Raw genomic sequence first — 27,581 nt, forward strand, 5'->3', positions numbered from 1 at the left:
CTATCTAGAGTGAATATTAATTGGGCTTCAAAATCTGGTATACAACGATTGCAAACTTATTTTTCTGTGATTGAACTTAATTTCTTTCAAGCTCTCATTTTGCCAGGTGGAAAAGCCTGGATTTTGGTCAATTCTGGATTTTTTCCAACTCTCAGGGGGCAGGTTTGTGTGGTGCCATGATGCTGAGAATCCATCTTTGTTGTCATTGTTTCTCCTGCTTGCACCTGCAGAAGCATCCTTATTCCCTGGCGGTCTTCCATTCTGGGTTCGTGCAGGTCTCTAGCCTCCTGGCCTTGCCACACAGACTCCTAGGTGGACTGACATTCTGCCACAAGGGGGCTACTCTGTAGCCCACCCAAAACCTCCTCATGTCCCTTTCCACCCAAGGTTCCTGGAAACACAGACACCATCCCTGGGTCACCTACCTGACCCACCAGGCACAGTGTCTCATCTCCCCAGCACACTGGACTTGGGGACACAGGGAGCTCCACCCTTCAACACTTCCACTGACACTACCCTGGGAATGGGAGGGAAGGGACAAGGCAATAACTCCGGTATTTCCAAAACCTTAGTTCAAATTCGGGATCCCAGACCAACCCTGATATGCTCAGCTTCTCTTCTGGCCTTCTCCTTTCCTTGTGCATGAATTCTTCCTTTACTATGGGACAGGATGGCCTGGCTATTCTTCCAAATCTATAGGGGTCATGCTAAAACCCAAGTTTTAGAACTCTAAATCCAAAAACTTGGTTCTTTCATTGCCCGCTGGGTCATTCTTCCCCAAGACAGTAAAACCACAGTACTTCCTTATGAGCAAACAAGTGAGGGGGAAAGTACCAGTTAATATTTCAGTGCATTAGCCCCCCCCCCCAGGGCCCACCTCTTCAGTAGACACTGAAGGAGGCACAGTGCCCAGGGCACACAATACTTTTAGGGGCCCACAAGAATATTTTAATTATTTTTAAATCAGAAAAAAATATATGATCCAGTTTGGATTCTACCTGTCTCTATACCATCATAGTCATAAATTATCATTTTTAACTTTTTTGAAAAATAGAGCCAGGGGCCCATGGAGGCAAAGATACTTAGGGCCCCATGAAAGTCAGCATGTGGTCCTAATTACCTTTCTGTGTATTTTAAATAAGTTTTATTATAACTAGGTACATACAAAAGGTGCAGATATGTTCCTTTTCTTGCAGCAACCTTTGATAGCAGCCAAAAGCTTAGCATTAAAAACATGACTCAGATGAAGGTTTTTTTTGTGAAACTGAGCTAATGTAATTTTTGTTTGTTTGTTTGTTTGTTGAGCTAATGTAATTGACAATTCCTCCTCCGTCATCTGCCCACAGATGGTGTGCCCTCAGCATGCTAGGCTCTGATAGATTCACAGCCCCAAAACATCTGCTCCTACTTCCAAGAGGTTGCCAGGCTAACAGAGAGAAATACATACGGTTAAAAATTATAAAACAAGCCGGGCACGGTGGCTCACGCCTGTAATCCTAGCTCTCTGGGAGGCTGAGGCGGGCGGATTGCTCGAGGTCAGGAGTTCCAAACCAGCCTGAGCAAGTGCGAGACCCCGTCTCTACTGTAAATAGAAAGAAATTAATTGGCCAACTAATATATATAGAAAAAATTAGCCGGGCATGGTGGCGCATGCCTGTAGTCCCAGCTACTTGGGAGGCTGAGGCAGAAGGATTGCTTGAGCCCAGGAGTTTGAGGTTGCTGTGAGCTAGGCTGACGCCACGGCACTCACTCTAGCCCGGGCAACAAAGGGAGACTCTGTCTCAAAAAAAAAAAAAAAAAAAAAATTATAAAACATATAAAGTATACTATGTAGAATATAGTTAAAAATATAATGCAAAATATATAAATTACACAATTTGTTTAGTAAATATATAAAATACATATTTAGGCCGGGTGTGGTGGCTCATGCCTGTAATCCTAGCACTCTGGGAGGCCGAGGTGGGCAGATAGCTCAAGGGCAGGAGTTCGAGACCAGCCTGAGCAAGAGCGAGACCCCGTCACTACTAAAAATAGAAAGAAATTACCAGAACAACTAAAAATATGTAGAAAAAATTAGCTGGGCATGGTGGCGCATGCCTGTAGTCCCAGCTACTTGGGAGGCTGAGGCAGAAGGATTGCTTGAGCCCAGGAGTTTAAGGTTGCTGTGAGCTAGGCTGACGCCATGGTACTCTAGCCTGGGCAACAGAGTGAGACTCAGTCTCAAAAAAAAAAAAAAAAGAAAAGAAAAGAATGCATATTTACTATATATATAAAATATATTAAAATAATTAGGGCATCGTAAAGTAAATAGGAGAGCAAATTAATTCCCTGGCTTTATTATATCTCATCAGATGGTTGGCCTGTGCTTCAGTTACCATGAGATGAACTGAGAATCACATATTGAGGATATAAATGAATCAATGGATTAAGAGTCTCAGCAAAAAGTGACATAAATGCAAGCTATTGTTATGTGTAAGGATTTTGTTTCTATATACAATATGCCATAGTTGGGTATTTTTAAATACTTTGTCAAAATTAATTAAGCTTTATAGCATCTTTGTGATACCAAAAATATATACATATAAATAATCAAGGTGTAATAATATATATATATACTTAATATACCCTCACTTTCCTTACTACTTGCATTTATTTACAGTCACCAAACAATTTCCCATGATTTGCCATTTATTGCAATGAAAAATTCTTTACGAGAAAAGGAACGAATATAATAAAATAAAATTTAGAATGTCTCCAGAGCGGTAACTTTCAAACTCTTTGACCACAGCCTCCAGTAATAAAAATGTTACATGTTATTCCAGAATTTGCATATGTATTTCCATCCAAAAACTGAAACCAAAATTTGACAAAACAATATTTACCCACATGTGAATTTGGATACTTTTTAATCTCTTATATTTTATTTTTTTTAATGTGGTTATCAATCCACTAGATTGAGTTCACAAAGCAGTCATGAGTTGAGACCACAGTTTAATAAATATTGCTCTAGACCAGTGGTTCTCAGTCTGGCTGGAGGAGGGGGTCAATTTGTGTCCCCACCCCCCACCCCCACAGACAATGCGGACATTTGGTAGTGTCTGGAGACATTTTTGGTTATTACTACTGGGGAGGAGAGTGCCACTGGCATCTGGGGGTAGAGGCCAGGGAAGAGGCTGCTAAACATTCTACAACGCGCAGGGCAGGCCCTCATCACAAAGAAATATCCTGCCCACAATGTCAATAGTGCTGAGGTTTAGAAAGTTCTAGAAAACAGCTGCATCCCAGGCTCTCAAATCAGTGGTTCCCAAACCTAAGTGTTTCCTGGAGCAGCCAAACTTCCCCCCAAATGGGTGGGACCAACTTAAAACGGTCAACTTTTTATTTTGACAAAAACATACAAAATAAAAATAAATAAAATAATCATCTATTCCCTTTAATAAGAAGACCTCTAATACCAAAAATCAGTAAAAAAATAAAAAGCCTCAGTCCTTCAAACTGAATATATTCAGTGATATGAAAAATTGGCTACATTGTCTTTACAGTTTGTATATCACCTCGGATTAGTAACAGTGTCATCCTTGATCACCACTGGTCTAGTCTACAGCCTGTTTTTTGCAGATATTAATTCGCCCAGACATGAGTTTGACAGGAGCTGGTGAGCAGTCAAGTTCAAGGCCAAAGAGATGCTTCAGCCGTGCTGCTGACTGAAGGAGGAGCTGCACCTTTGAGGCCAGGTGTGGGAGCACAGGCTGACATTCTTGCCCGGTGGGCGGTGGAGGGCCCGCTGGGCTTCCTGCCAGCAGCACCAGAACTTTCCTTGGGAGGCAGACTTCTGCTGAGGACCTTGCTCTGTCAAGCCTGGAGCTGAATGTGATGGCTGTTTCTTTCATTGAGAAATCCTCATGTGACACATCCTTAATTACTAGTAGATGTAATTTGTTTTCTCTACCCTCTATGATAAAAATAGTACAATAATTGTTAAACAAAGTGTATGGGAGTCCATTGTTTTGGACTTAGCCTCCTGCATTAGACTCCAGCAGACCAGACCACCCAGAATGGAGTCACTTGTGCTAAGTGCCATATAATCCCACTGAACTTTGAAACAGACCAGCTTAAAAAGAAGAAGAAAAAAAAAAAAAAAAAAAACCAGGAGATCATAGTCCACCTTAGTCAGAGAGTGTCAAAAGGAAATCCCTTCTGTTCTAATCCTATAAGGAAATAAGGAAAGTAACTTTGAAATGGCCGGTAGCTTTTTGTTATCTGTTTCTGCTTTCTTCAGCCCTTTTCCATCCATAGAGCCAATTTCCTTTGCGCAGCTCAATGGAACACTCATTCTATTTCATAGAATGAGTTGCTGCCAGATTCTAGAATCACAAATAAAAGCCAACTAGGTTTTAAATGAAATTTGTTTTAATTTTGTCTTTTGACACTGTGAATAGAATTAGGAATGGGGAGAGGACTGACAGGACAGAATTTGAGCTGCAGACTGTATAAAAAGGGGCTTGGATCTGTGACCTTGTTGTCAAAAATGCTACTTGGAATGACTTAAAGAGGGTTAAGGTCCACAAAGTCCAGCAGGACAAAGGCCAGCACAAGCAGGTCCCATTCTGGACAAATGCCCAACTTATCCATTTGGTATATATGGCTTCTGGCCACCAAACCCTACAATCACCTGAACCTTCTAGATGCTGCTGTTCTTCCTATCCTAGTGTATTCCCAAGCCATGCCTTGTCTAGGGGACCTGCTGAATCTCTTTCTGGGACCTTTTGAGAGCTTGAAGCTCTCACCAAAAGAGTTGGGTGGTTCCACATAAAATCAGATCTGTGAGCCTCCCTTGAGTAAACACATACAATTCCCCAAGTGAGTTGCAGGACTGAACAAACATGAGTCCAGAGCCACAGGTCAGGCAGGGGCCTGCAGCTCCTCAGGCTGTCCCAGACCAGGGGGACCCAGCTGGGGTTAAGTCACAGGATCTTCCTCACAGGAAAGGAGACCAGGTTACACTGTATAGTTTCCGTGGTGGTGTGTTTATATGGGGGGAACAAATTGAGAGGTTGCAAAGAAACCAGTATCTTTATCACTGCCCCACCTTTCACATAGTTCTATAATTATCCATTAATGTATCTGCCTTCTCCTTAGACTGAGAGCTTCTTAGACACAGGGATTATTTTTTTATTCATCTTTGTGATCTCAGTGCCTAGCACAGTCTGACACATTGTAAATGCTCGCTAAATCCTAAATGATTGATGATTAAATGAATGTTCTTACATTTGTTACTGTCACCTTAATATAAATGCTGAAAGCAAAAGCTTTCAAACGTGTCCATAAAAATAAAGATTGTCCCAGCTCAGTCTGCAAAAGCACATGTAAAGAGGGAGTGATTATGCATATAGAGATGCTAGTTCTTTGCAATCCTAACTTCCCTCCAGAGGAATTATAAATCTACTTGCTGAATGGGAAACTCTCAACATACATATGCATAACACTGATTGCAAAGGGGGTTGAATCTGAGCAATATCTGACATGAGAACAATGAAAATCTAAGATGAATTCTAGCTTCTGGTTACTTGACAAGAGACACATTTTCTTTGCAGATTTGAAAGATGTTTCAAATGTTTAGTTAAGATTCCAGATGGTAGAATATATTAATTTTAAATTTTAGAATTATTAATGTAGTTCACAACTACACTGTCAGCTATTGTATTTTCTGTTATAAATCTAGCCCAAATGAGAAGAGAAAGTTACCTTTTCTATTAGGTTTTATAATCATCTGCTATCTGGGACTTTAAAAGAAAATTACCCTTGAGAGGCAGCTATATTCCCTAGCACATTAGAAGCATAAAACCAAAAGAGCCAAAGACTGCAAAGAGATATCTGACAATCCTCTTTAAATATTTCATGGGCAAATGATTTACATACCAAGGTAGTGTTGTTTGGTGGCATATCCATCAAACTGACAAATGAAGACTTTTAGATGTATTTGCAGAATTATAAAGAAAATCTTATGCTCTTGGGGAAAAGGGTGACACTTCAGACTTATGAAGACGGACTTTGTTTACAGAAATGTCTCATAGTGTATGTGATTTGTGCATCTATAACCATGAAACCACAGAATTTGAGGCTTAACTGTACTCAAAAGAAAACCATTTGATGGAGACAGCTAAGTGAAACAATTTTCTTCATTCAACATATATTGAGTGGCATGTAAATAAGACCAATCATTATTATGAATTTTATTCACAAAAATCTTGAAAAATAGGAGACCCTATGGAGAATATTGGAAAGATACAAAAAGGAATATAGCAGTCAGAGGCGTTGTCTATCTTAACAATTTAAATGTTAAATAAATGTTGTTAGTCTGATTAATTGCTAAACACATGACTGAAAACAGCTGAAGACACGTGTATGAAATAGGGTGATCCTGTAATTAATTATCCCACCTGGGACATTTTTGGAGGGCAATAAAGTGGTAAGTACTTTATTTAAACAGAACTATCCTGGTTAAACCAAGATGAGGACATTCTGTTACCCTATGTTTAGAAAACTGGATCTCAGTTATCTTCAAATCCTATGATACATTTTAGGGTTTCTTTGATCTTTCCCTCCAGAAACAGCTTGTATTGGCTGTCTAAAGATACTCTGGGTGGTGGACAAAAGAGAGAGAGTTTTTTAAGTGTATTATACATTAGCAATTACTATAATCCAAAAAATACCATGACAATCTATCTGGCATAGAATGGCATGGAGATTTGTCTGTCTCCCTTCAAAATGAAAAGCAAACAGACACCTGGTTATCTGTGTAAGTTCCTATCTCTATAGTCTTAACATTACTGGCTTAAATGATTTGAATTAATTACTTAGAATAACATCAAAAATTATATAATGTGAGTTTAAGGCCCATTTTAATGCACACTTCTGTGATTCCATGGGCTACGCATATTGAGTAGATAATACAAGGTTCTTTGGTTTCAGAACAATTTGTTTCATTTACATTAGAAACAAATAATAAGGTTTCTTTCATGAATAGAATCTAGAATTAAAACAGACTTCCATTCTAAGCACAGCTACACAAATGCACATTTCCCCCTTTTACTTCTAGAAATCATTCAAAAGCAGCAAAGAACATGGGAAAATTAAGAGCAAAAAATGGAAAAATTAAAAGCAAACTAAATTTTTGGCAAAAGCAGAAGTTGTGGTCCCCAGGTTATATCATGGACAAGGGCTACCAAAAGCAGCCAAGATCTAGGCAAGGTCAAGCGGAGAAGAAGCACACACATGAGGTTATGGCAAGAAGGTTCAGTGCTGAGGCTGCCCGGAGATGAGACCTGTTAGAATGCCAACTAAATTACATTTCCTGTGGTTGTGCAGATAAACTTTTTCACTGAAAACAGAGGGAAATGTTAGATAGAACATATTTTTAAAATTCCAAAACATTAAAAGTATTTAAGAACTGAAAGTGCAGTGGAGAGTTTCCAAGCCAATTTTTGGGTAAAAGCCTAGAGCCAGAGGAGTAAGCAACATTTCAAAATACCAAACCTGCAAATGCCCTCAGGGTGTTTGCCAATATTGTACATGGGCAATGGCTTCAGGGCTAGAGGTTCAGTGACTTCAGGGATACAGGGACAAAAGTCTAGCCCCAAAGCCCACCTTAGGAGGGGAATTTTACAAGAAAATCTTGTAAAAGTGTGGTAGACACTGTGCTCACAACTTCTTCCTTTCTGGGAATACAAAAGGTTAAAATTCCCAGCCCTTGCAGTTAGTTCTGACCAATAAAATAAATACAAGCAGAAATAATATATGCCACTTCTGGGCTAAAACAGTGAAAGCTCTTGTGCAATTAGCAACTCTCTTCCCCTGCCAAAGCAAGGAATGACTTTCCAGAGGATGGAGCCCCAGTCAGCCTGACTCCTGGAATATCTATATGGAGGGAAGAGTGCCCACTCCCCACCAGAAATCTATAGCAGACTTTGTGTGAGCAGGAAATAAACCTTTGTGCAATAAGCCACTGCGATTTGGGGGGCTGTTTGGTATCACAGATTAAACCTAGCATAGTCTAATGCAGAAATTAGTACCAGAAGTGGGGTGGGTGTCATTGTAAAAAAATCTAAAATATATGGCATTGGCTAAAAGCCAGTCAGAATAGGAAACTGGAAAAGCCAAACATTTAATAGGCACAGTAAATAAGGAGTCAAATCATGTACCTAGTGAGACTGGAAAAGAGATTGGAAAACAGTTTGTTAGTTCTGTGTGTGAATGGCTATTGGCCATTTTTGCCAGGGTATTTAAAAAAGATTAAATGAATTCAGGAAATAATTGGCTTATTTTCAAGAAGAAATTAAAGGGAAATGAGAAATTCCAGAAATTTAAGCACTTGAAATGTTAGAAGAGCCAACAGCTTTTAGATATCAAACAGTAAGGTAGAAAACTGAAAAAAAACTTTTCTTGAGACAAAGGTACATTAAAGCTTAGCTTTGCGACAAAGTCCATCCTATTGTCAAACTCCCCCAATAAATTAAGTTGCATTAGAACAGTCAAAAGACAAGATTACAACAAATTGAAATACTTAATTGGGTTTTATTTGCAATTCTAGAATCAGGCAACACATTATTCAAGGAAATAGAATGAGCTGAGCAGAGGAGCTTGGCCTTGTAAGCAGGAGAGGGTTGAAAAAAAGGGCAGAAACTAAAAACAAAAAGTGGATTGGTCATGTCAAAAGTTGCTTTCCTTACAGGGTTACAACAGAAGCAACTTCCTTAATACACTGATTCAGGATGACTGGAATCTCCTATTTAAAAAACAAAAACAAAAACAAATTGGCCTGTTTCAAAGTTCAGTGGCACTTAGCACAAGTGACTCCATTCAGGGTGGTTTGGTCTTCTGGGACCTAGTGCAGCAGGCTAGTCCTAAACAAAGGCCTCTCATAAACTTTAACTGAGCAAATTTCTGATTAAGAAAATGGCCAAACAGAAAATCCCAGGGTTTCTGATTTCTGTAACCACAGCAGTCTCCAAGTGACATTCAAGGTGTTTTTAAGGAGAAAAAGTAAAGAAATATAGAAAATCTGAGAATTCTATCTAGAAGGAATTGAGTGTGAAGTTACTAGCAATAGGAACTAACTGGATTCAAATACATAAGAAACTTGGTTTTTGAAAAGTATACTTCCAAATAAGCCAGCAGTCTACATTTTTAAATCCTTCAACTGTTCAATATTGAAAATATCCTTTGGTTCCCAAACATCTGGGAACAGGAAATGAACCAACTGAGCTGAACGGAAAAGGACACATGCTACAACACCACAGCAGGAGTGGTCAAGGAGAATAATGGGAAAGAAAAGATCACACGCAGGGCAGAGCCAAGGACCAGAGAGAGAGCAATGGGAAAGGGAAGCTGCTCCCAGCAAGCAGAATCAGGGTCGTCTAATCAAAGAATATTCCTGACACCTGTGTAGGGCTCCCTAACAATGTTTGTTTGTCAGGATTTCAGAATGACTGTGGAAATATGACAGCTCTGTCACTACCTTCCTTCTTCTTTCAGAGCAGGTGTGCTCATTACAGTCACCCTGTCCCTGTCCCACCATTGTGTAATTGACCCTTGCACAACATGGTTTCAACTGTGTAGGTCCACTTATACGTGGATTTTTTCCATAAAATTACACAGAGTGTACCTGTCTTTCCTGCCTCCCCTTCCACCTCTCCTGCTTCTGCCACTCCTGATGCAGCAAGACCAACCCCTTCTCTTCCTCCTCCTCCTCAGCCTCCTCATCACAAAGACAATGCGTATGAAGACTTTTGTGATGATCTACTTCCACTTAATGACTAAGAAATACATTCTCTTTCTTACGATGTTCTTAATTTTCTTTTCTGTAGATTACTTCATTGTGAGAATATAGTATATAATATGTATAAACAAAATACATGTTAATTGACTGTTATCAGTAAGACTTCTGATCGATAGTAGGCTATTACTAGTTAAGTTTTGGGGGGAGTCAAAAGTTATATGTGGATTTTTGACTATGCAGGGGGCCGGCACTCCAACCCCTACATTGTTCAAGGATCAACTATATATTGGGTATGTGGGGAGGGACAAATATTTTGTCTTTTTGCTTTATAGGAATCACAGCTGGACTTGGTGGAGAAACTATGGGGCATAACATGAGCAGATCCTGGACTTTTGACCTGTGACTAGATAGAAGTTGGTCATTTCCCTTGGGTAAGTGGGCGAACATAGACTGCACATGGAAAGAAGAGTGAAAGCAATATTTAATGACCTGCCCAAAAAATACAATTTCAAATGTGCATTAGACTTTCATAAACATTTAAAAAATACTTGATATATTGAAAAATATACATGATAGCCTGTGACCACCATGCACTAAAACTGGAAATTAATAGCATTTTTAAAAGATCCTTTTAATATTACAATCTAGAAATATTTAAACACTTTATAAACAACTCTTGAGAAAGATCAATGCAAACTTAAATTTCTGAATTTATCAAAAATACAGTCAAATGAAAACACACCACTTATAAGAATCCATAGGATATATTTAAAGCAGTACATAGGGAAATCTTCACAGCTTTAAGTACTTACATCCCTCAACATGAAGCAAGGAAACAAATAAATGAAGTATCTAAATCAAAAACATAGAAAAAGAACAAGCAAACCAAAAGAAATCAGAATGGTAGAATAAGTCAAGATAAAAGCAGAGTTAGTAAACAGAAAAAGAATAGAACCAAGAAATAAATGAATAAGTAAACAAAATAGATAAACTCTTATCTAACAGATTAAGAAGAAGGGCAGGGAGATACAAACTAAACAGAGGGATATAATATTCATACAATGCAATTTATTAAGCAATAAAAAGAAATGAAATACTGATAAAAGCTACAACACAGATGAACCCTGAAAACGTTATGTAAGTCACAGTGAACCATATATTGTATGATTCCATTTATGTGAAATGTCCAGAATAGGCAAATCTACAGAGACAGAAAATTGATTAGTGGTTGCCTAGGGTTCAAGGGCTGCAGGCTAGGAGAAGTTTGGGAGTAAGAACCAAGGGGAGCAGGATTTATCTTGGGAGGTAATAAAATATTCTGTAATTGGTTATGGCGATGGTTGCACAACTCTGTGAATACTAAAAGTCATTGAATTATGTACACTTCAAAAGGATGATTTATATGACATGTGAATTATATCTTAGTAAAGGTGTTAAAAAAGAGGAGATAACCAAAATATGAGAAAAAAATTTTAAAAGATTAAAGAATACTTTCCATAACTCTATGCAAATATATTTGGAAAGCTAAATGACATATATAACTTTCTAAGAAAAACTATTTCCCAAAATTGCCCCCCAGTAGTGGCAAGAAGTCTAAACAGACAATTTCTAGGGAAGAAATAGAGAAAGTTGCCAGAGAGCAAAGAGTTATCCCTCAAAACAGTACTAGGCCCAGAGGGTTTTATAGTGAGAAAAAAAAAAATTCTTATTTCTGCCTGAATGTCTAGCAGGACATTTGACATGCCTTGTCCTGCTCATTTGTCAGAGCTACATGGGCAGGTGCTGGGGCAGACTAAGACCTATCACACTGCATTCACCACACTGGCTTTGACATAAGTAGAATCACCCAGACGTAGGCTTTCCAGACTACTTATATTTATTATAAGATTGTTTAACATTCAAAGAAAAATCTCAAATAAAAAATCATGCAATCATCTGTCCAGTCTAAACTTTCCTAATAATTCGGACGACACATACTTAACTTGTTTGAGGTCTGGGTGGGAGGTCACAGTATCCTCACCTCTAGGAGACTGCCTGTGATAGTTCACTGGTTGCTTTATGGGCATGCAGCCCTGCAGGGAGAGCAGGTGCCACTAAGTTCTGAAAGCTCAGGATTCTTGTATAATAATGAGTAGGGAATGCCCTTTCTGTGACTGGATTTACTAGGTGTGTCACTGTCCACATCCTTTCTATGAATGGCTATATGCAACCTAGCTAACCTTAATATAGTCACACTAGATACATGTTAGCTCTGCTGTTCTCACCCATCTGGCTGTAGGTTTATTGATATGTAAATTAGGCATCATATAGATAGATAGATAGATGCTATTAAGATATTATGGCCACCCTTGGGACTGAGTCACAATTATTACAATCACACACCTTACATCATGAGATACCAGCTGTTATCCAACAAAAAAATGCCCACACATATTTCCAAAGACTCTTGGGGGAGTGGTAGTATTGCTGCCCTTAGTTGAAAACTAGTGTTCTATACTTTGGATCACCTTGGAAATCCTAGAAGCTAAGTGAACCTCCTCTTGAAAATTTTCCCTGGTCCAATGGGCCTAAGCTAAATGTTCCTCCTGGATGCTTCCAGAGCACGCTGATTACCCGTAATTATAGTTCACATGTTGCAGTTGCCCAATAGCAACTTCACATGTTGTAATTGCCCAGTAGCCCTTACCACTCCTCTCACAGTAACCTCTGACCTCCGAAAGGCAAGGAGGATGTCTTAGTCACTGTCAAATCCCCAGCCCAGCAGAGTGCCTGCAACATAGCAATCACTCAATAAATATATTTTTAATGAATGCCATTCAAAAAAGAGCTCCTTACCTAGAAGAAGATAATGGGGAAAAATGATTTTTTTTAAGCTTATTTAATGCTTCTGGTTCCTTGCTGAGCAATTCAGAGTTTTTTTCCAAGTGTTTAAAAAATTGTGACAAGTCATTTAGTTGTACATTTTAATTCCAAAATACTCTTCCTATCATTTTCTATAAAAGGAAGCTAAATTCTTTGCAATGAAATTTACTTTGCAATAAATAAATGGCTTTATGTTCATTCTTCCATTTAATTGAAGCTGGAACAATCTGATTGGAGATCTAACAGCTTATCAAAAAATATTATCATATTTCTGCCAATTAATTATCTTTGTTAATGCATCACAACTTAGTTAAATCAAAGTAAAGAAAATACAGCCTGTAATACTAGCACTCTGGGAGGCCGGCTGAGGTGGGAGGATTGCTTGAGGTCTGACTTGGGAACCAGCCTAAGCAAGAGTGAGACCCTGTCTCTACCAAAAATAGAAAAAAATTAGCCTGGCTTGGTGGTACATGCCGGTAGTCCCAGCTACCCTGGAGGCTGAGGCAGGAGGATCACTTGAGTCCAGAAGTTCGAGGTTACAGTGAACTGTAATGATGCTACTGCACTCTACCTGGAGCTACAGAGCAAGACCCTGTCTCAAAACAAAACAAAACAAAACAAAACAAAACAAAACCCCATAGTGTGACTAATAACAATTAAAATGTAATTGTATTTCCAAATGAAATAAAGGAAACATAGTAAAGATTAGTGTCCATCAAAAACAATAACATAGTACTCAATTTTATTCATAACTAACTCTTTCAAAGCACCACAAAGATATGTACACCTAATTTCTACACAGGATCTCTGTTTTTTTCTGCCCATCACATCTAAGGTCAATTTTTCAAAACTGCATTGGGTAGGTGAAGGTTGGCAGGAGAGAGGGAGTTTAAAGTCAAAATAACATCAAATGCAGGAACTCTCCAATGTATTAATGAGTCATGTTCTAAATTTTTGCCATAAAACTGGGTGTTTAAAATTTGGAATTCCTTCTCCATGGCAATAGCTCTCTCTAGGACTGCCAGCCCAGCACTCCTTTCTCCTGGGAATGTTCACCTTGCTCCACGGCTCTCGGAGAACCGCCATGTTTCCATTTGACCTTGCCCAGTCAGTTGACCCCAAACAGATACTTGGCCCCAAGGACAGACATCTGACCTGGAATTTTTTTTATTCAGAACTGGAAATACCTTAAAGCCAATCTTTCTTTGTGGAATGAAGATGCAAGGTATAATTCCAGAAGTGCAGCTACAGTTTCCCATAGTCTTCCGTGATAAGATGAAGCAAACCCACAAAGAGAAGAGAAAAGAAGCAAGACCTGTTCTAGCTGTTCCTAATGTCCAGCTTTACCCCTGCCCTTCTTATCTGGTAATCAGCCATCCAGCAATATCATGAGTTAATTCCTTCTGTATGCTTAGGCTAGGCCAAGCTGGGTATCTGTCACTTGCAACCCAAAGAGTTCTTTCTGACCAGTACACACAGAAAATGGTACCTATGGGGATGGGTTCCCAGGGAAACTCAGAGACATTTATCTAACAACATTAGTTCTAGTGCTACGGAAACCCTGACCCCTCACTTTGGTGTGAAGCTCTCCTTATCAAACTATCACTAAGTCCCACATTCTTCTAACTTCCTCCCTCAACCCTGGCATGCTTACCTAGAACGAGATTGTCAGTGAGGTGAAAGAAAGAAAGACCGGTGAAAAAGTACTTGAGACTGTGACAGGAAAGACTACAGCAGCATTACAACAAAGAGGGGGCTCTGGTAGCTCCCATGGCCCAATTAGAAGAGGCTCAGTAGGGTAAGGGGTTGGCTTGAGACAGAGTAATCACACACAGTAATGACTTTTCCTAATCCAGCTCCCCACGTGGGGAGATCCCTGCTCTGTGCACTCTGCCTTACCAGGGTGCATCTCGCACGCAAAACTGTTTTATTTTTGTAAATGCCAGTTGAGCAAACCTTCAACGAAAAGTCATGACACAATAATTCTATAGCCATTGGTTTTCAGAAAAAGCACTTGATTAAAATTTCATAAAAGAGTTGATTTCTAGTTTTATTCCACTGTGATCTGAGAAGGTACATGGTATGATTTCTATTTTTTTAAATTTCTTGAGATTTTCTTTGTGTCCTAGGATATGGTCAATCTTAGAGAATGTCCCGTGAGCTGATGAGAAGAACGTATATTCAGTGGATTTTGGGTAGAATGTTCTGTAGATGTCTGTCAGACCCAATTGTTCTAGAGTTTTGTTTAAGTCCATTATTTCTTTATTAATTTTCTGTTTGGAGGATCTGTCTCGTGCCGTCAGTGGGGTGTTGAAATCAAACTATACTACAAAGCTGTAGTAATTAAAACAATATGGTATTGGCACAAAAACAGGAATATTGACCAGTGGAACAGATGTGAGAATCCTGATATAAAACCATCCTCATATAGCCATCTCATCTTTGACAAAGCAGACAAAAACATACGCTGGGGAAAAGAATCTCTCTTCAATAAATGGTGCTGGGAAAACTGGATAGCCACCTGTAGAAGGCTAAAACAGGACCCACACCTTTCACCTCTCACAAAAACCAACTCACGCTGGATAACAGACTTAAACCTAAGATATGAAACTATTAGAACTCTAGAGGAAAAAGTTGGAAACACTCTCCTAGACATCGGCCTGGGCAAAGAGTTTATGAAGAAGTCCCCAAAGGCAATCACAGCAGCAACAAAAATAAATAAATGGGACATGATCAAACTACAAAGCTTCTGCACAGCCAAAGAAATAGTCATGAAAGTAAACAGACAACCTACAGAATGGGAGAAAATTTTTGCATCCTATGCATCCGATAAGGGACTGATAACTAGAATATACTTAGAACTCATGAAAATTAGGAAGAAAAAATCAAATAACCCCATTAAAAAGTGGGCAAAGGACTTGAACAGAAATTTTTCTAAAGAAGACAGAAGAATGGCCAACAAACATATGAAGAAATGCTCAACATCTCTAATCATCAGGGAAATGCAAATCAAAACCACAATGAGATATCACTTAACCCCAGTGAGAATGGCCTTTATCAAAAAATCTCCAAACAATAAATGCTGGCGTGGTTGCGGAGAGAGAGGAACACTCCTACACTGCTGGTGGGACTGCAAACTAGTTCAACCTCTGTGGAAAGCAATATGGAGATACCTTAAAGCGATCCAAGTGAATCTACCATTTGATCCAGCAATCCCATTGCTGGGCATCTACCCAAATGATCCAGTGACACTCTACAAAAAAGACACCTGCACTCGAATGTTTATAGCAGCACAATTCATAATTGCAAGGCTGTGGAAACAGCCCAAGTGCCCATCAATCCAAGAATGGATTAATAAAATGTGGTATATGTATACCATGGAGTACTATTCAGCTCTAAGAAACAATGGTGATATAGCACATCTTATATTTTCCTGGTTAGAGCTGGAACCCATACTACTAAGTGAAGTATCCCAAGAATGGAAAAACAAGCACCAGATATATTCTCCAGCAAACTGGTATTAACTGAGTAGCACCTAAATGGACACATAGGTGCTACAGTAATAGGGTATTGGGCAGGTGGGAGGGGGGAGGGGGACGGGTATATACATACACAATGAGTGAGATGTGCACCATCTGGGGGATGGTCATGATGGAGACTCAGACTTTTGGGGAGAGGGGGGGAAATGGGCATTTATTGAAACCTTAAAATCTGTACCCCCATAATATGCCAAAATAAAAATAAATAAATAAATAAATAAATAAAAATTAAAAAAAATTTCATAAAAGAGAATAGCAATGAAAGGAAAATGTAGTTAAGGCAAAAGGAGGAGACTCTCCTGGATTTTGTCTTGAAAAACAGAAAATAAGGTGCTTCCCCCTCAGAACTACTACATTCAAAAGCATTTGTAGGTGCTGTGCTTATGTTGAGGAATAAGAACGTAGGACTAGATTAAAAATAACTGTGGCGTAGGATCTACCATTATAGAACACAGACAAGAATGAAAGGGTGGTTAAACCAAATGAATGTGAATAGCATCGTCCTTTTTACTCAACATAAACTAGCAATTAAAAAGATATTTTTAAAAGACTCATAATAAACCACGAAGGGTGACTCAGACTCAGAAAGAGATGCAGTATATTGTGTCTAAATTCTGATCACTTAGAGAATCTTTGCTCTAGAGGGAAAGCCATAGAAAATGATATCAAAATTTTATGCAATTTTACTTTATTCTTATTATAACAATCGTCTATGTTTATTGTGGAAAACGTAGAAGTAGCAAACAGAACAAAAAGGATAAATAATTCACCCAGTAATAAATATTTTGTGTTGCATGGTGACTATCTTTTCAATAAATATAGACACATATTTTTTAACCAGAGGGAATTCCAGTGCATGCTGCTTTTTAAAAAACTTACACATAATAAGATTGTATTTTCAAATATTAATCTTTGTACTTTTCTGTCCTGAACCCCCTTTAAAATAACCTAATAACTTTTGTCCTGATAAATCAGAGATATGCACATTTCCCTTGGGAAGAATCAGGACTGTTTCACCAAAAATCTGAAGAAAAACAAAGCATAGCTGATCAGCTTCTGACTGACAAAATGAAATCTTTGAGTCCCGAGTGAGGTATTTTTCTCAAAACCAGGCATTGTTGGAAAATAAGTGGTCTTCTATATTCCTTAAGCTTCTATCAACAATGAGAACAAGAAGCTCCCAAAGACACCACAGGGAGGGTGACCTTATAATTTATCTTCCTCCAAAGAAGGGCACTTTAGAAAGTGAAAGAGGAGCTTTTTTTTTTTTTTTTTTTTTGAGACAGAGTCTCGCTTTGTTGCCTAGGTTAGAGTGTGTGCCATGGTGTCAGCCTAGCTCACAGCAACCTCAAACTCCTGGGCTCAAGCGATCCTCCTCCCTCAGTAGTAGCAATCCTTCCCCCTCCCGAGTAGCTGGGACTACAGGCATGCGCCACCATGCCCGGCTAATTTTTTCTATATATATATTACTTGGCCAATTAATTTCTTTCCATTTATAGTAGAGACGGGGTCTCGCTCTTGCTCAGGCTGGTTTCGAACTCCTGACCTCGAGCAATCTGCCTGCCTCGGCCTCCCAGAGAGCTAGGATTACAGGCGTGAGTCACCACACCAGCCAAAAGAGGAGCTTTTGATAAGTATCAGGGCAAATGGGAATAAACTATCCCAGACAAACCTGTACACTCACCCTCTCTACAGGGCATTTAGACGGAAGCTGGCTTGAGGGTCACTGGGCCAGCTGCAGGCCACCTTGTTGAGGGATGATGTGTCTCTACCACTGTGGCTGTGGGGTGACCAGCCTAAGATAGGGGCTGGGGGGGAGACCACCCTGACACAAGGATCTGCAATACCCTCAAGAACCAAAGTGGAACTGGGTCTGTAAGCAGACACACGAGTCCTCAACAAACCAACGGGATTAGCCACAAATGCCCCAGCAGCAGGCACAGCGGTTGGACCAGGATGAGGTGGGCAAGAATAAGGACACACAGAGATCTAGAGGCCTCCTCCCCCCACCCCCGTCAAAATACCACATAACCTCGGTCCCCAGTACACATACAGATGGCACTCGGGGTAGGAGAAGGTGGAGGAGGAAGGCCTCAGAAAGAGTAAGTGCTGTTCTGAAAGAGACCATTTTAACCTAAAACAAGCTGTTTAAAATCAAAGAGGCAGAGATAAGTTTAACTGGCATGTTTTAATTTTTTCCTAGTAACCAACAGTTGAAAAGTTATGAGGATCAGTTGTAGAAAATAACTTTTATATATGCATCTGAGTTATATGAAAATTTTTAATTCTGCTACCCACTAGCTAGTGAATATATTTCCATGTCCTTAGTCTACTGCTACATCATCTTAAATGCCCACATGACATTATAATTTGGAATTTTTTTAAGTATGAGTTAAAAATATCTCTTTAAAGTGTAAGTATCATTCGTCCCTACATTAACTCAAAATCTCCTCTCAGTCCCTGTTGGTATATCATGCACTGCAACTAGGAACAGCACAAGTTTAGCTCCCATTTTAAAATTCTGTATTTAACAGAAGTCTAATGGGTTATACCCTTCAGAGCTTACTTATACAGAGGTGACCAAACATGCTTCCACGTTGTCCTGTTGCACTGGGATTGTGGCTGCAAAAGTCAGCCCAGATTTTATTATGGATTTGTGCCACGCTGTAGTCTTTTACCTCGGGTCCTCATTAACGTATAAATAAAGGGTCCCAGCCTACAGTGTCTTTTGGATTTTTGTCTGTGTTCTTTCTACCTGCTCATTTGTTCACTAATTTGATAAACAGTAATTAAGCACCTGCTGTATTCTTATCCTTCGTCACAAGGCTTTGCCCTCTTCCTTTCTCACTATTGACCCAAAAAGCCCCTTTAAAGCTTCTTCCCACCTGTCTCTTCAAATTCTATGCCGTGTGCCTGGAAACCACATAACGAGACTTGTTTTAAATGTGCACAAAGTGAGAGTTAATAAGCTTCCAATACAGGGCCTGAGCCTATGTTAAAATTAGAAGGATGAAGCCTTGATGGAAGGGAAGCCCTTGTGAATTTCAGCAAAGGGGCAGTGTACAGCACATGGTTACTAAGGGTTTTATTTTTTTCTTTGCATTTTTACCCTAGTTATTGAACGTGTGTTGGAGATGTAGGGAGATGGGATTGCTGGCTAGGAGAGAGCTATATAACCCTAGCTTGGTCCTCAGTGATACGAGTGACTCTAAATCCTTTGAGGTTAAAAATTAAACCCAAGAAAATCTTAATACAGGAAGAATGATAGAGCAAATTAGAAAATTCAGACATTCTGTTTTCTATTTAAGTATACTAATGATATTCTGGTGCTTTGGAACTGGTTTCTCCTCTTACTGCAGCGTACCTTAAATACACATGAACTCCCTGTCTGAATTGCATAATAGGGTGGAAGTCTGAAGAACTTCATGGAAAGATTAGGGTTTTTTTTTTCTTTAATTCTAATTTATTACTCCTGTCCAAACGATTTGGTGTAAAAATCTTTAAAACCATAGAATTTCCTACCCTACAATTATCACTAAATTTTATTTTTTTCCTTTATCTTTCTGGTTTCTTCCTATGGCAGAGGTTGGGGGTGGTGGGGGTGGGGAGTAAAACTCCCAGGCTCTTTAATTTGGGACTTAGGCAGGAAAAGAAAAGTAATTAAAATCACAAACACACAAAATTAACCTGAGTCCTTAAAACTAAGTGTCACCATAGAGACCAAAGCAGGCACTGTCTCCATGGAGATCCATATGAATTTTTTTTTTTGCTTTAAATTATTATCATTTGTTACCAGATGTCAATTTGACCAAGGAAAAGATGAGAATGAATGAATGAATATAAGAATTAACCTCACATAAGAGAATTTATTAAGGGCAAGTCTAAATTGCTCTGGTTCTTAGTATTCCATTATTCTAGTGAGTGGAAAGATATCTTAAGAAAAAAATCTCCCCTCAACTCAGAATTTCTAATAAAATCATCTGATGACATGGGTCCATAAATGCTATAGGGATGAGTAGGAAGAGATAATTTCTACAAAAGGCATCTCTCACTCAGAAGATTCAAGCTGTGATGAGAGTGACATGCCACTCTAGCTGCAAGGAAGAAATGGCTCTCTGGCAATGTCTTATTCCAGTAATGGACTAGAGATATCCCCTAACAACTATTCTGGTATATTACTTTATCATGTCTACTATACACAATTGTTTTTAATATGAGTAGTGAGGTCAAACAGATTTGTATCATGTGCCAGATGAAGAGAAATACTGGAAAAATCCAAACATTTGAACTATATGGTCAGAGGTAAATCAGAATTTCCCCCAGTTAAAGATTTTATTTTGTACCTATAGGTACAGTCACTTAATTGATCAAATATTCAATTGGAGAGCCACACAGATGGTATATTTATAGATGTTAACATATATTTTTAGATATTCAATTAAATAAGAAATCGCTAATAAAAGATATTAAAATTTGATGAAAATTTTAATGTATCATAAAACAAGCCAACAGAAAACTAACAATTATGACCAAAATGCATACAAAAAAAAATAGTCAATGATAATAATTCACTTAGACATTTACACAATCTGAATTTTATGCAGCTTTTTAGGACAGAGTTCTTGGTGACTTGAGTATGGAAAAAAAACAAGGATGCCAGCTTGGGAGTCAGCTCAGAAAATGCTAGTGTTTCTCACATTTCACAGCTGATTCTTGTTATATTTATGTTTTATAAATTTGCCACAAACATTCAATTAGCAAATACTAAGTCATTGCTTCTAGAGGAAATACAGGGTTATGTATGTTCCCACGAGCCTCTGGTCACAAAATTTTTGTCAACCAATCAATATGTAACCTTGTTTTATATTTGTTTTTGTTTAAAGACATCTTATTTAATATATATTGTTGCTTCATTAACATTGAACTCACTGCCAATGGCATTATGATTTATACCTGAATGAGGCTTTTCTAACACACATATTTTCTTTGTAAGGCATGTCAAAATCTTCTTGCATCTTCTTGGCATGATGCTTGGGGACCATTTTAACAATAATATCATCAATAAAAAGCACAAAAAATGCAAACACCACAGCATTAAATAGACTGTGAAAAGGACGCTTGTTTATGGTATGAGAGCTGAAAAAAAAAGGCAGAGTGTCACTTTGACTTCAGTTGGGAATGCACTTTGGGTGACTCAAATTTTTTGCCCCTTTTGTTGCTCTGCACATGTCTGTGAATGCCCACAAAAGTGCCTCACAGATCGATTTTCAGTTACAAATAAATTTTAGCAAGTAGCTGAATTTACAAATTCAGAATCCACAAATAATGAGAGTCCACTGTATTTGTTCACTACAGAGAATTATTTCTATTTCCCGTGGTGCTGCTTCTTACTATTCCACTGCCTGTTCTCTTTTGTCCACCTCTGGAGCACCTATTCTTAGGTCAAAACCCCACTCAGGAAACCACACACACACACACACACACACACACACAGACACTAACCACCTCACCTCCTGTTACCTTTGCTTCTTATAATCATCTCGATTTTACACAAATCAGATTACACTGAATTTCTTGACATTATTATTCTCCTCTACTGGCCTTTGGAATTCCTTGATGTCAATAATCATGTCCTAATACACACAGATCACCTCTACTGTGCTTACTATGTGCCAGGCTATATGTTAAAGGGTGATTCACATACTATATCTCATTTAATTTTACAATAATCCTATCATCCCCATTTTACAGTTTCAGAAACAGAGACGCAGAGCAATCAAGTCACTTGTCACAGTACATAACAGCAGACTTGGTATTCAGACCTAGAGCCCAAGCTTTTAACCACTATGTTGTACTATATAAATAATGTTAGCTACCATACATTATTGACCACATGCCATTTTCTAGGAATCATGCTAAATGCTTTACACAAATTACCTCATCAAAGCTGTTTTTTTGTGGTTTTTTTTAAATCTCTGTGTCCTCAACATGTAGCAAAGTGCATGAGACAAAAACGTTTGTTGGGTTGAATTTGAGACTTCCTGCTCCCAAACCTTCCTTCTAAAACCAGTGGCATGAGAACCCCCTATATTTTCAGCTATGGCTGCAGTGACTTACAGTGTTCCACTGCCCTTTTCTCCTCACCTGGTCCCTCACCTCCTCGTTTATGTTCTTCTGTGGTTTTGCTATTGATGTCTATGATGTTCACAAGGCACTTTTCAAAGCAATGGTAGTGCAGAAAAGAGCAGATGCACTGCCCCTTTGCAAAGGGTTTTTGGCTTTAGCAATAACTTCTAGTGGTGATTTATATTATGATACAAATCCCTAGGGAGTAACAGAACCATAGAAGAGCTAAGTGTTTTGCTTGAGAGCCATGGGCTAAAAGAGGATTTTCTGTTTCCCAGTGTAGCTTTGGATTCCAAATCTATATAACTTCTCACACTGAGTTCAAAGTAGACAAAGTCTGGTTTAGGGAAGTAAAAGTAGGAAAGTAAGCTTGTGGGAAAGTAGAGAACAGGCTTTAGAAAGTTTGCAAGACTTTGAAACTGCAGGTCTCACAGACATTAACATGTATAAATGGGACTAAGTAGGGCTTAGCCTTAGGTCTAGAGTCAAAATTATTCATTTGCTTTCAAAAGCAAAAGTATAAAGTAAACAAGATTTTTGATTTCCTCTCATTTCTTTCTTTCTTCCCACTGCCCTCAAATATTCCAAATACCCCAGAAGTATTTATTGTGAACTGTATAGCCATGAAAGTTAACCCAAAGAAAAGAATTCTAGCTGCTCTAAAAGTCTCCACTTCTCTCCCAGTTATATGTCATGGTGTTGCTATTGGTCACTGAGATATTTAATAAAAGAAGACAGTATCTAAGTGAATTCCAAGCCCAAGACCTAAAGCACAGGAAGTAAACCAAATGCCTCTTAGGGCCAGGCAAGAACTATGAGTGAAGTTACTCTAGGGAGAACAGGACCCATGTTAAGGAGCAACCAGTGCTCAGCTCTGGTACATTCATAGTTACCAGAAAGAATAAAATACTCTCTTTCTAAGCCTTTCAACTTTTCAAGAGAAGACACAAACCTGGATTTTTATGTGAATCTCCTAGTTTTAAATGTGGCCAACTAATTAAAAAATGTAAACACAGCACACACCAAACTCTGTCTGTGGTCCTTACCATATGGGAGATGCCGGTTTGCATCCTAGTGAGTAGCCTAGGAGATATTTAGGGACCTCTTTCAAACCACTCGGTGTGCACCCCTCCACCCCAAGAAATGGCAACTCTGAAAGCTAGTCCACTGAGCAGACATCTCCTTTTTTGCTATGCCCCTATCTTCCGATTGCCTTTTTTGAAGTACTTGTCTCGAGATGAGACCTGATTTCCAGGCCACTGAAAACAAGCCCCCCCCCCCCAACTCCTTTTCCTGCATGGACTACCTGAAACCTCAGATGGCCAGGGACTTGGCTGCAGCAGGTCCCGCGCGTGTTAGGCAGCTGCTCCTGAGGGCTGTCCTATAGCCTCCTGGTTGCCACAATTCTCCCTCCAACCCTCTCCATCTCCTTCCACATTCTCTGTTTCCATTCCTTTTCTTTTCTCTCTTCTCCCCTATCCCGCTTCTCTCTTGTCTCATCTTTTTCTTTGTCACCTCTTTCTTCTCTTTTCCTTTCTTTCTCTACTCTTCTTCCCCTCTTCTCATTCTCCTCTTCTGTTTCCTCTCCCCTCTCCACTCCTGTCCCCTTTCTAGTACTATCCTTTCCTTTCCTTGCCCCATCCCTTCCCCCCACCTCTCTGCCCTAGCACCCGGGAAGTGAGGGGCGCTTGCTCACCAGGCATGCACCAACACGGGCCTCGAGTATTTCTGGTGGTGGGAGCGGAGGGTCAGGGAGCCCTTGCGCTCCAGCACATCCGTGGGTCCAAGCTCCAAGCTGTATCGATTACTCTCGCACCACTCCTGGTAGGAGTCGTCAAAGTTCTCCATGGCAGCCCTGGAGGTACAGACCTCAAAGGATTTCCCTCTGCACCTGTCCTGCCCCGTGGGACTGCAAGTACCAAGATTCTGCGTCCCTCATCTCCTAAGCAACCTGAGAGGGGGGAGGGGTTCACGAAGAGGGTGTGGTCAATGGAGGGGTGGAGCCCTCGACCTAACAGCCCTGGTTTCTAGAAGCAGCAGTTACTGATCAAAAACTACATTTCCCAGAATGCAATGAGGGCGGAGGCCGGGCTGCAGAGATGGCGGAAAGAGGAACTGAATCCTGGGAGCTGTAGTCTCACCTGTCCACCAGGCTCCATAAAAGGAAAGGTGCTTATTTCATTTTTGATTTTCCAAGAAAAGAGTCTTTAACACATCAGAATTTTCCTCCCCAGCCTCAGTTGAGTACCTAAAGGGCACGAACGGATTTATTGCTATCACTCTTACCCAGCATGGTGCTTAGTACCTGGCATCTTTTCAGAATGTTGAATGAATGAGTGAATGTTACGTTTGACTGCCTTACATTTACCGGGGCTTCCATAAATTCCCGAAGTGTCTTACTTTAAGAAGACTGCATGTACTCAAATATTCAAACTTAAAAACAGGCAAATTAAGAGATAATTCAGGCCGGGCGCAGTGGCTCACGTCTGTAATCCTAACTCTCTGGGAGGCCGAGGCAGGCGGATTGCTCTAGGTCAGGAGTTGGAAAGCAACCTGAGCAAGAGCGAGACCCTGTCTCTACTATAAATAGAAAGAAATTAATGGGCCAACTAACATATCTAGAAAAAAAATTAGCCGAGCATGGCATGCCTGTAGTCCCAGCTACTAGGGAGGCTGAGGCAGGAGGATTGCTTGAGCCCAGGAGTTTGAGGTTGCTGTGAGCTAGGCTGACCCCACAGCACTCACTCTAGCCTGGGCAACAAAGTGAGACTCTGTCTCAAAAAAAAAAAAAAAAAAGAGATAATTCACATTACATATAGATTCTCTGGTTTACGAAAGATTTATTATAGTGCTCCTGTAAATAGTGACATGCTCTTCTGGGTCAGATTTCAGAAATTTGATTACACACAACGACTAAGTGCTTTTCTGTGGCCTGTGGCGCACCGTTAGGGTGCCTGTGGTATGCTAAGCTCCCTGTTTTACTGAAAGCCACAGTTAAACCATGTTATTTAAAACCAAATAAATAGTCCACTGTCGCCAGCTAAGTGCTAATACGGTGCTGACTGCTATTTTAGCCCCTTTCTTCTTGAAGGAATGCAAGAAAAATCTAAATTAACTTTAAAAGGGTAAATAACATCCATGTCAAGCTCAATTCTGCCCAAAGCATAGCATATTGCTGTTACTCTAGAAATATTACCATCATTACTATCGTCTGTTTGTGTGTTTATTTTACATATGCTTAAAGTGGTGGTAATATAATATAGGTGCAACTAATAATGGCGGGTCTCTTGCAGACGATTTGACTCAAAGATGGAAGCTGCCTAAAGCCAAGCTTCTTCCACAGAGCATGAGTGCTATAGAGATTTAAAAGCTTTTCAGTACATCAAGCAGCAGTAATTTAAGAAACCAAGCAAAAACAAACATAGCTTGTTATTTTAGAGTTCCTTAAGCCAAGCTGATGGCCTATTTGAGTTTGTGAATATGCTTTTTGTTATGCTTGCTTTCTTTTTTGTACAAACTTTATAAGCTTTATTGTCTTCTGTGTCTATGAAGTATTTTTCAACATCCTTCTTCTAGGATTTAGGAGATTAATTCTCTGATATCTTAAAATTCAGATGCATTCCAATCTCTTTCTATATACCAGTACATTCTGTAGAATTTTGGGCTTCTTAATTCTTTATTGATAAAATAGGAATAGAACAGCACTTATAACAGAGGGGTTTTGTGAGAATTATGTAAGATAATAAATACATTGAAAACAGGTAGAAGAGTGCTTCATAGATGCTCAGCTCTCAATTAAATATCAACTATTGCTGTTATTATTATTATATCTAACTTTGTTTTTATCATTTGGAAAAAGTATCCCAAAATGTAGTTATGTATATGAAGTTTCCTAAGTATACTGTTTTTCAAGCTTTGTCTATTTACAAGGTCTTTTTAATGAATATCTTTTTAAATCATTTTTTAATATGAAATTTAATAGTCTGGATCAGAAAAATGTTGGCAAGATATTTGGATATATTACCAATGATAAGAGTAATTTTGCATACCTATACAACCCTTTCTTCTCAAGACTATAAATAAGCTTTATGCATTATAAATGTGAAGTCATTAATCCTCAACATACTTGAGTTATTCCTATTTTCCTCAAACTTCATCAAACCAATGAAGTGTAGGACTTAAAGCAATGTCTTCTATTTATATTAATCTCTTCACACCATAATATCCTCAGGGTAAGAAAATCAGAGCTCAGGTGGATGAAACAGGACTTTTCTGTAGAATAAGTTCAGGCAGACCAACTTGGGAAGTAGGAATCCCATCATATCGGCCTCTTCTAAGACATTTCTTTATTAGATCCCTGAAGATGTTGCCAAGAAGAGCTGAGCAGGATAGCAAATCTAAAACAGACATATATCAATCAGATGTAAACCAACCAACCAAACGCCCATAGGGGCAAACCTCTTCACCATCTCCCTGCCCTATCTGTGTTAATGATCTCTGCTTATTTCCCAGAAAAATCTCAGGACTTTCTAAAGTCACCAACAGCATGTTCTCCCCCACTGTTAAAATTACTTCTATCAAATGTCGTTCAATTAAGCTGACAGATAAGAATTCTAAATTACTTAAGAAAATTTATTTGTATTTTCTTTATGTCAAATCCAGTTGAAATATATTCAAAACTTGAATTTAAATTTTATAGGGCTCAGAAGTTAAAAACTAAGCAGTGATGTCCTAATCAAGGATTTCATAGTATTTTTTTAGTTCTCCAGGAATAGGGACCTTCTGTCACCCATCATATATACATCTATAGCTTCTTTTTCGAATATTATATATAAATAAATTGGAGTCCACCTGCTGTGTCAAAATGAGTAAGAGGTTCTTATTCAGTCTGTTCTTCCCAATCCCCATCTTCTTTCCTCTGTTTCTCTCCCTTCCTCTTTTGCCTTTCCCACTTTTTCTCTTTATCCCATCCTCTCCCATGCCTTATTCCTTCTTTTCTTCTTCCTCTGCTATTTCTCTCTCTCCTCTTCCTCCTTTGAGAAGTAGTATGGATTTTGGAGTCAGAATCTATTGTTGAGCACTCAGAAGAATGGTACAATTCAAAGTTATATGAAAGAGAAATAATCAGACCTAGAAACCAAGGCCAAAATGTATATGAATAAGATCATGTCTAACAACCCAGGAACTCTTAAAGGAGTCAATCTTCTTTCTTTTCCTTTAACTATTCATAATAACTACCAACAGTTTTTTTTTGTTTTTGTTTTTTTTTGAGACAG

At 39.0% G+C, this 27,581-nt stretch overlaps 1 protein-coding gene across 2 annotated transcripts in view; it reads right to left on the reverse strand.

Annotated features, from left to right (window-relative positions):
- The window catches only part of CFAP95 (cilia and flagella associated protein 95), an 80,296-nt gene extending 56,053 nt beyond the window's left edge, over window positions 1-24,243 (reverse strand). For both annotated transcript variants that reach the window (XM_012736819.3, XM_012736810.3), the window contains exon 1: window positions 24,002-24,243. In XM_012736819.3, coding sequence (XP_012592273.1) covers window positions 24,002-24,153 — 152 coding nt within the window. In that variant the 5' untranslated portion in view covers window positions 24,154-24,243. The remainder of the gene's footprint in view (window positions 1-24,001) is intronic.
- Window positions 24,244-27,581: the final 3,338 nt, after the last annotated feature.

The sequence above is a fragment of the Microcebus murinus genome, chromosome 12, assembly GCF_040939455.1.
Source record: "Microcebus murinus isolate Inina chromosome 12, M.murinus_Inina_mat1.0, whole genome shotgun sequence".
Taxonomy (NCBI): Eukaryota; Metazoa; Chordata; class Mammalia; order Primates; family Cheirogaleidae; genus Microcebus; species Microcebus murinus.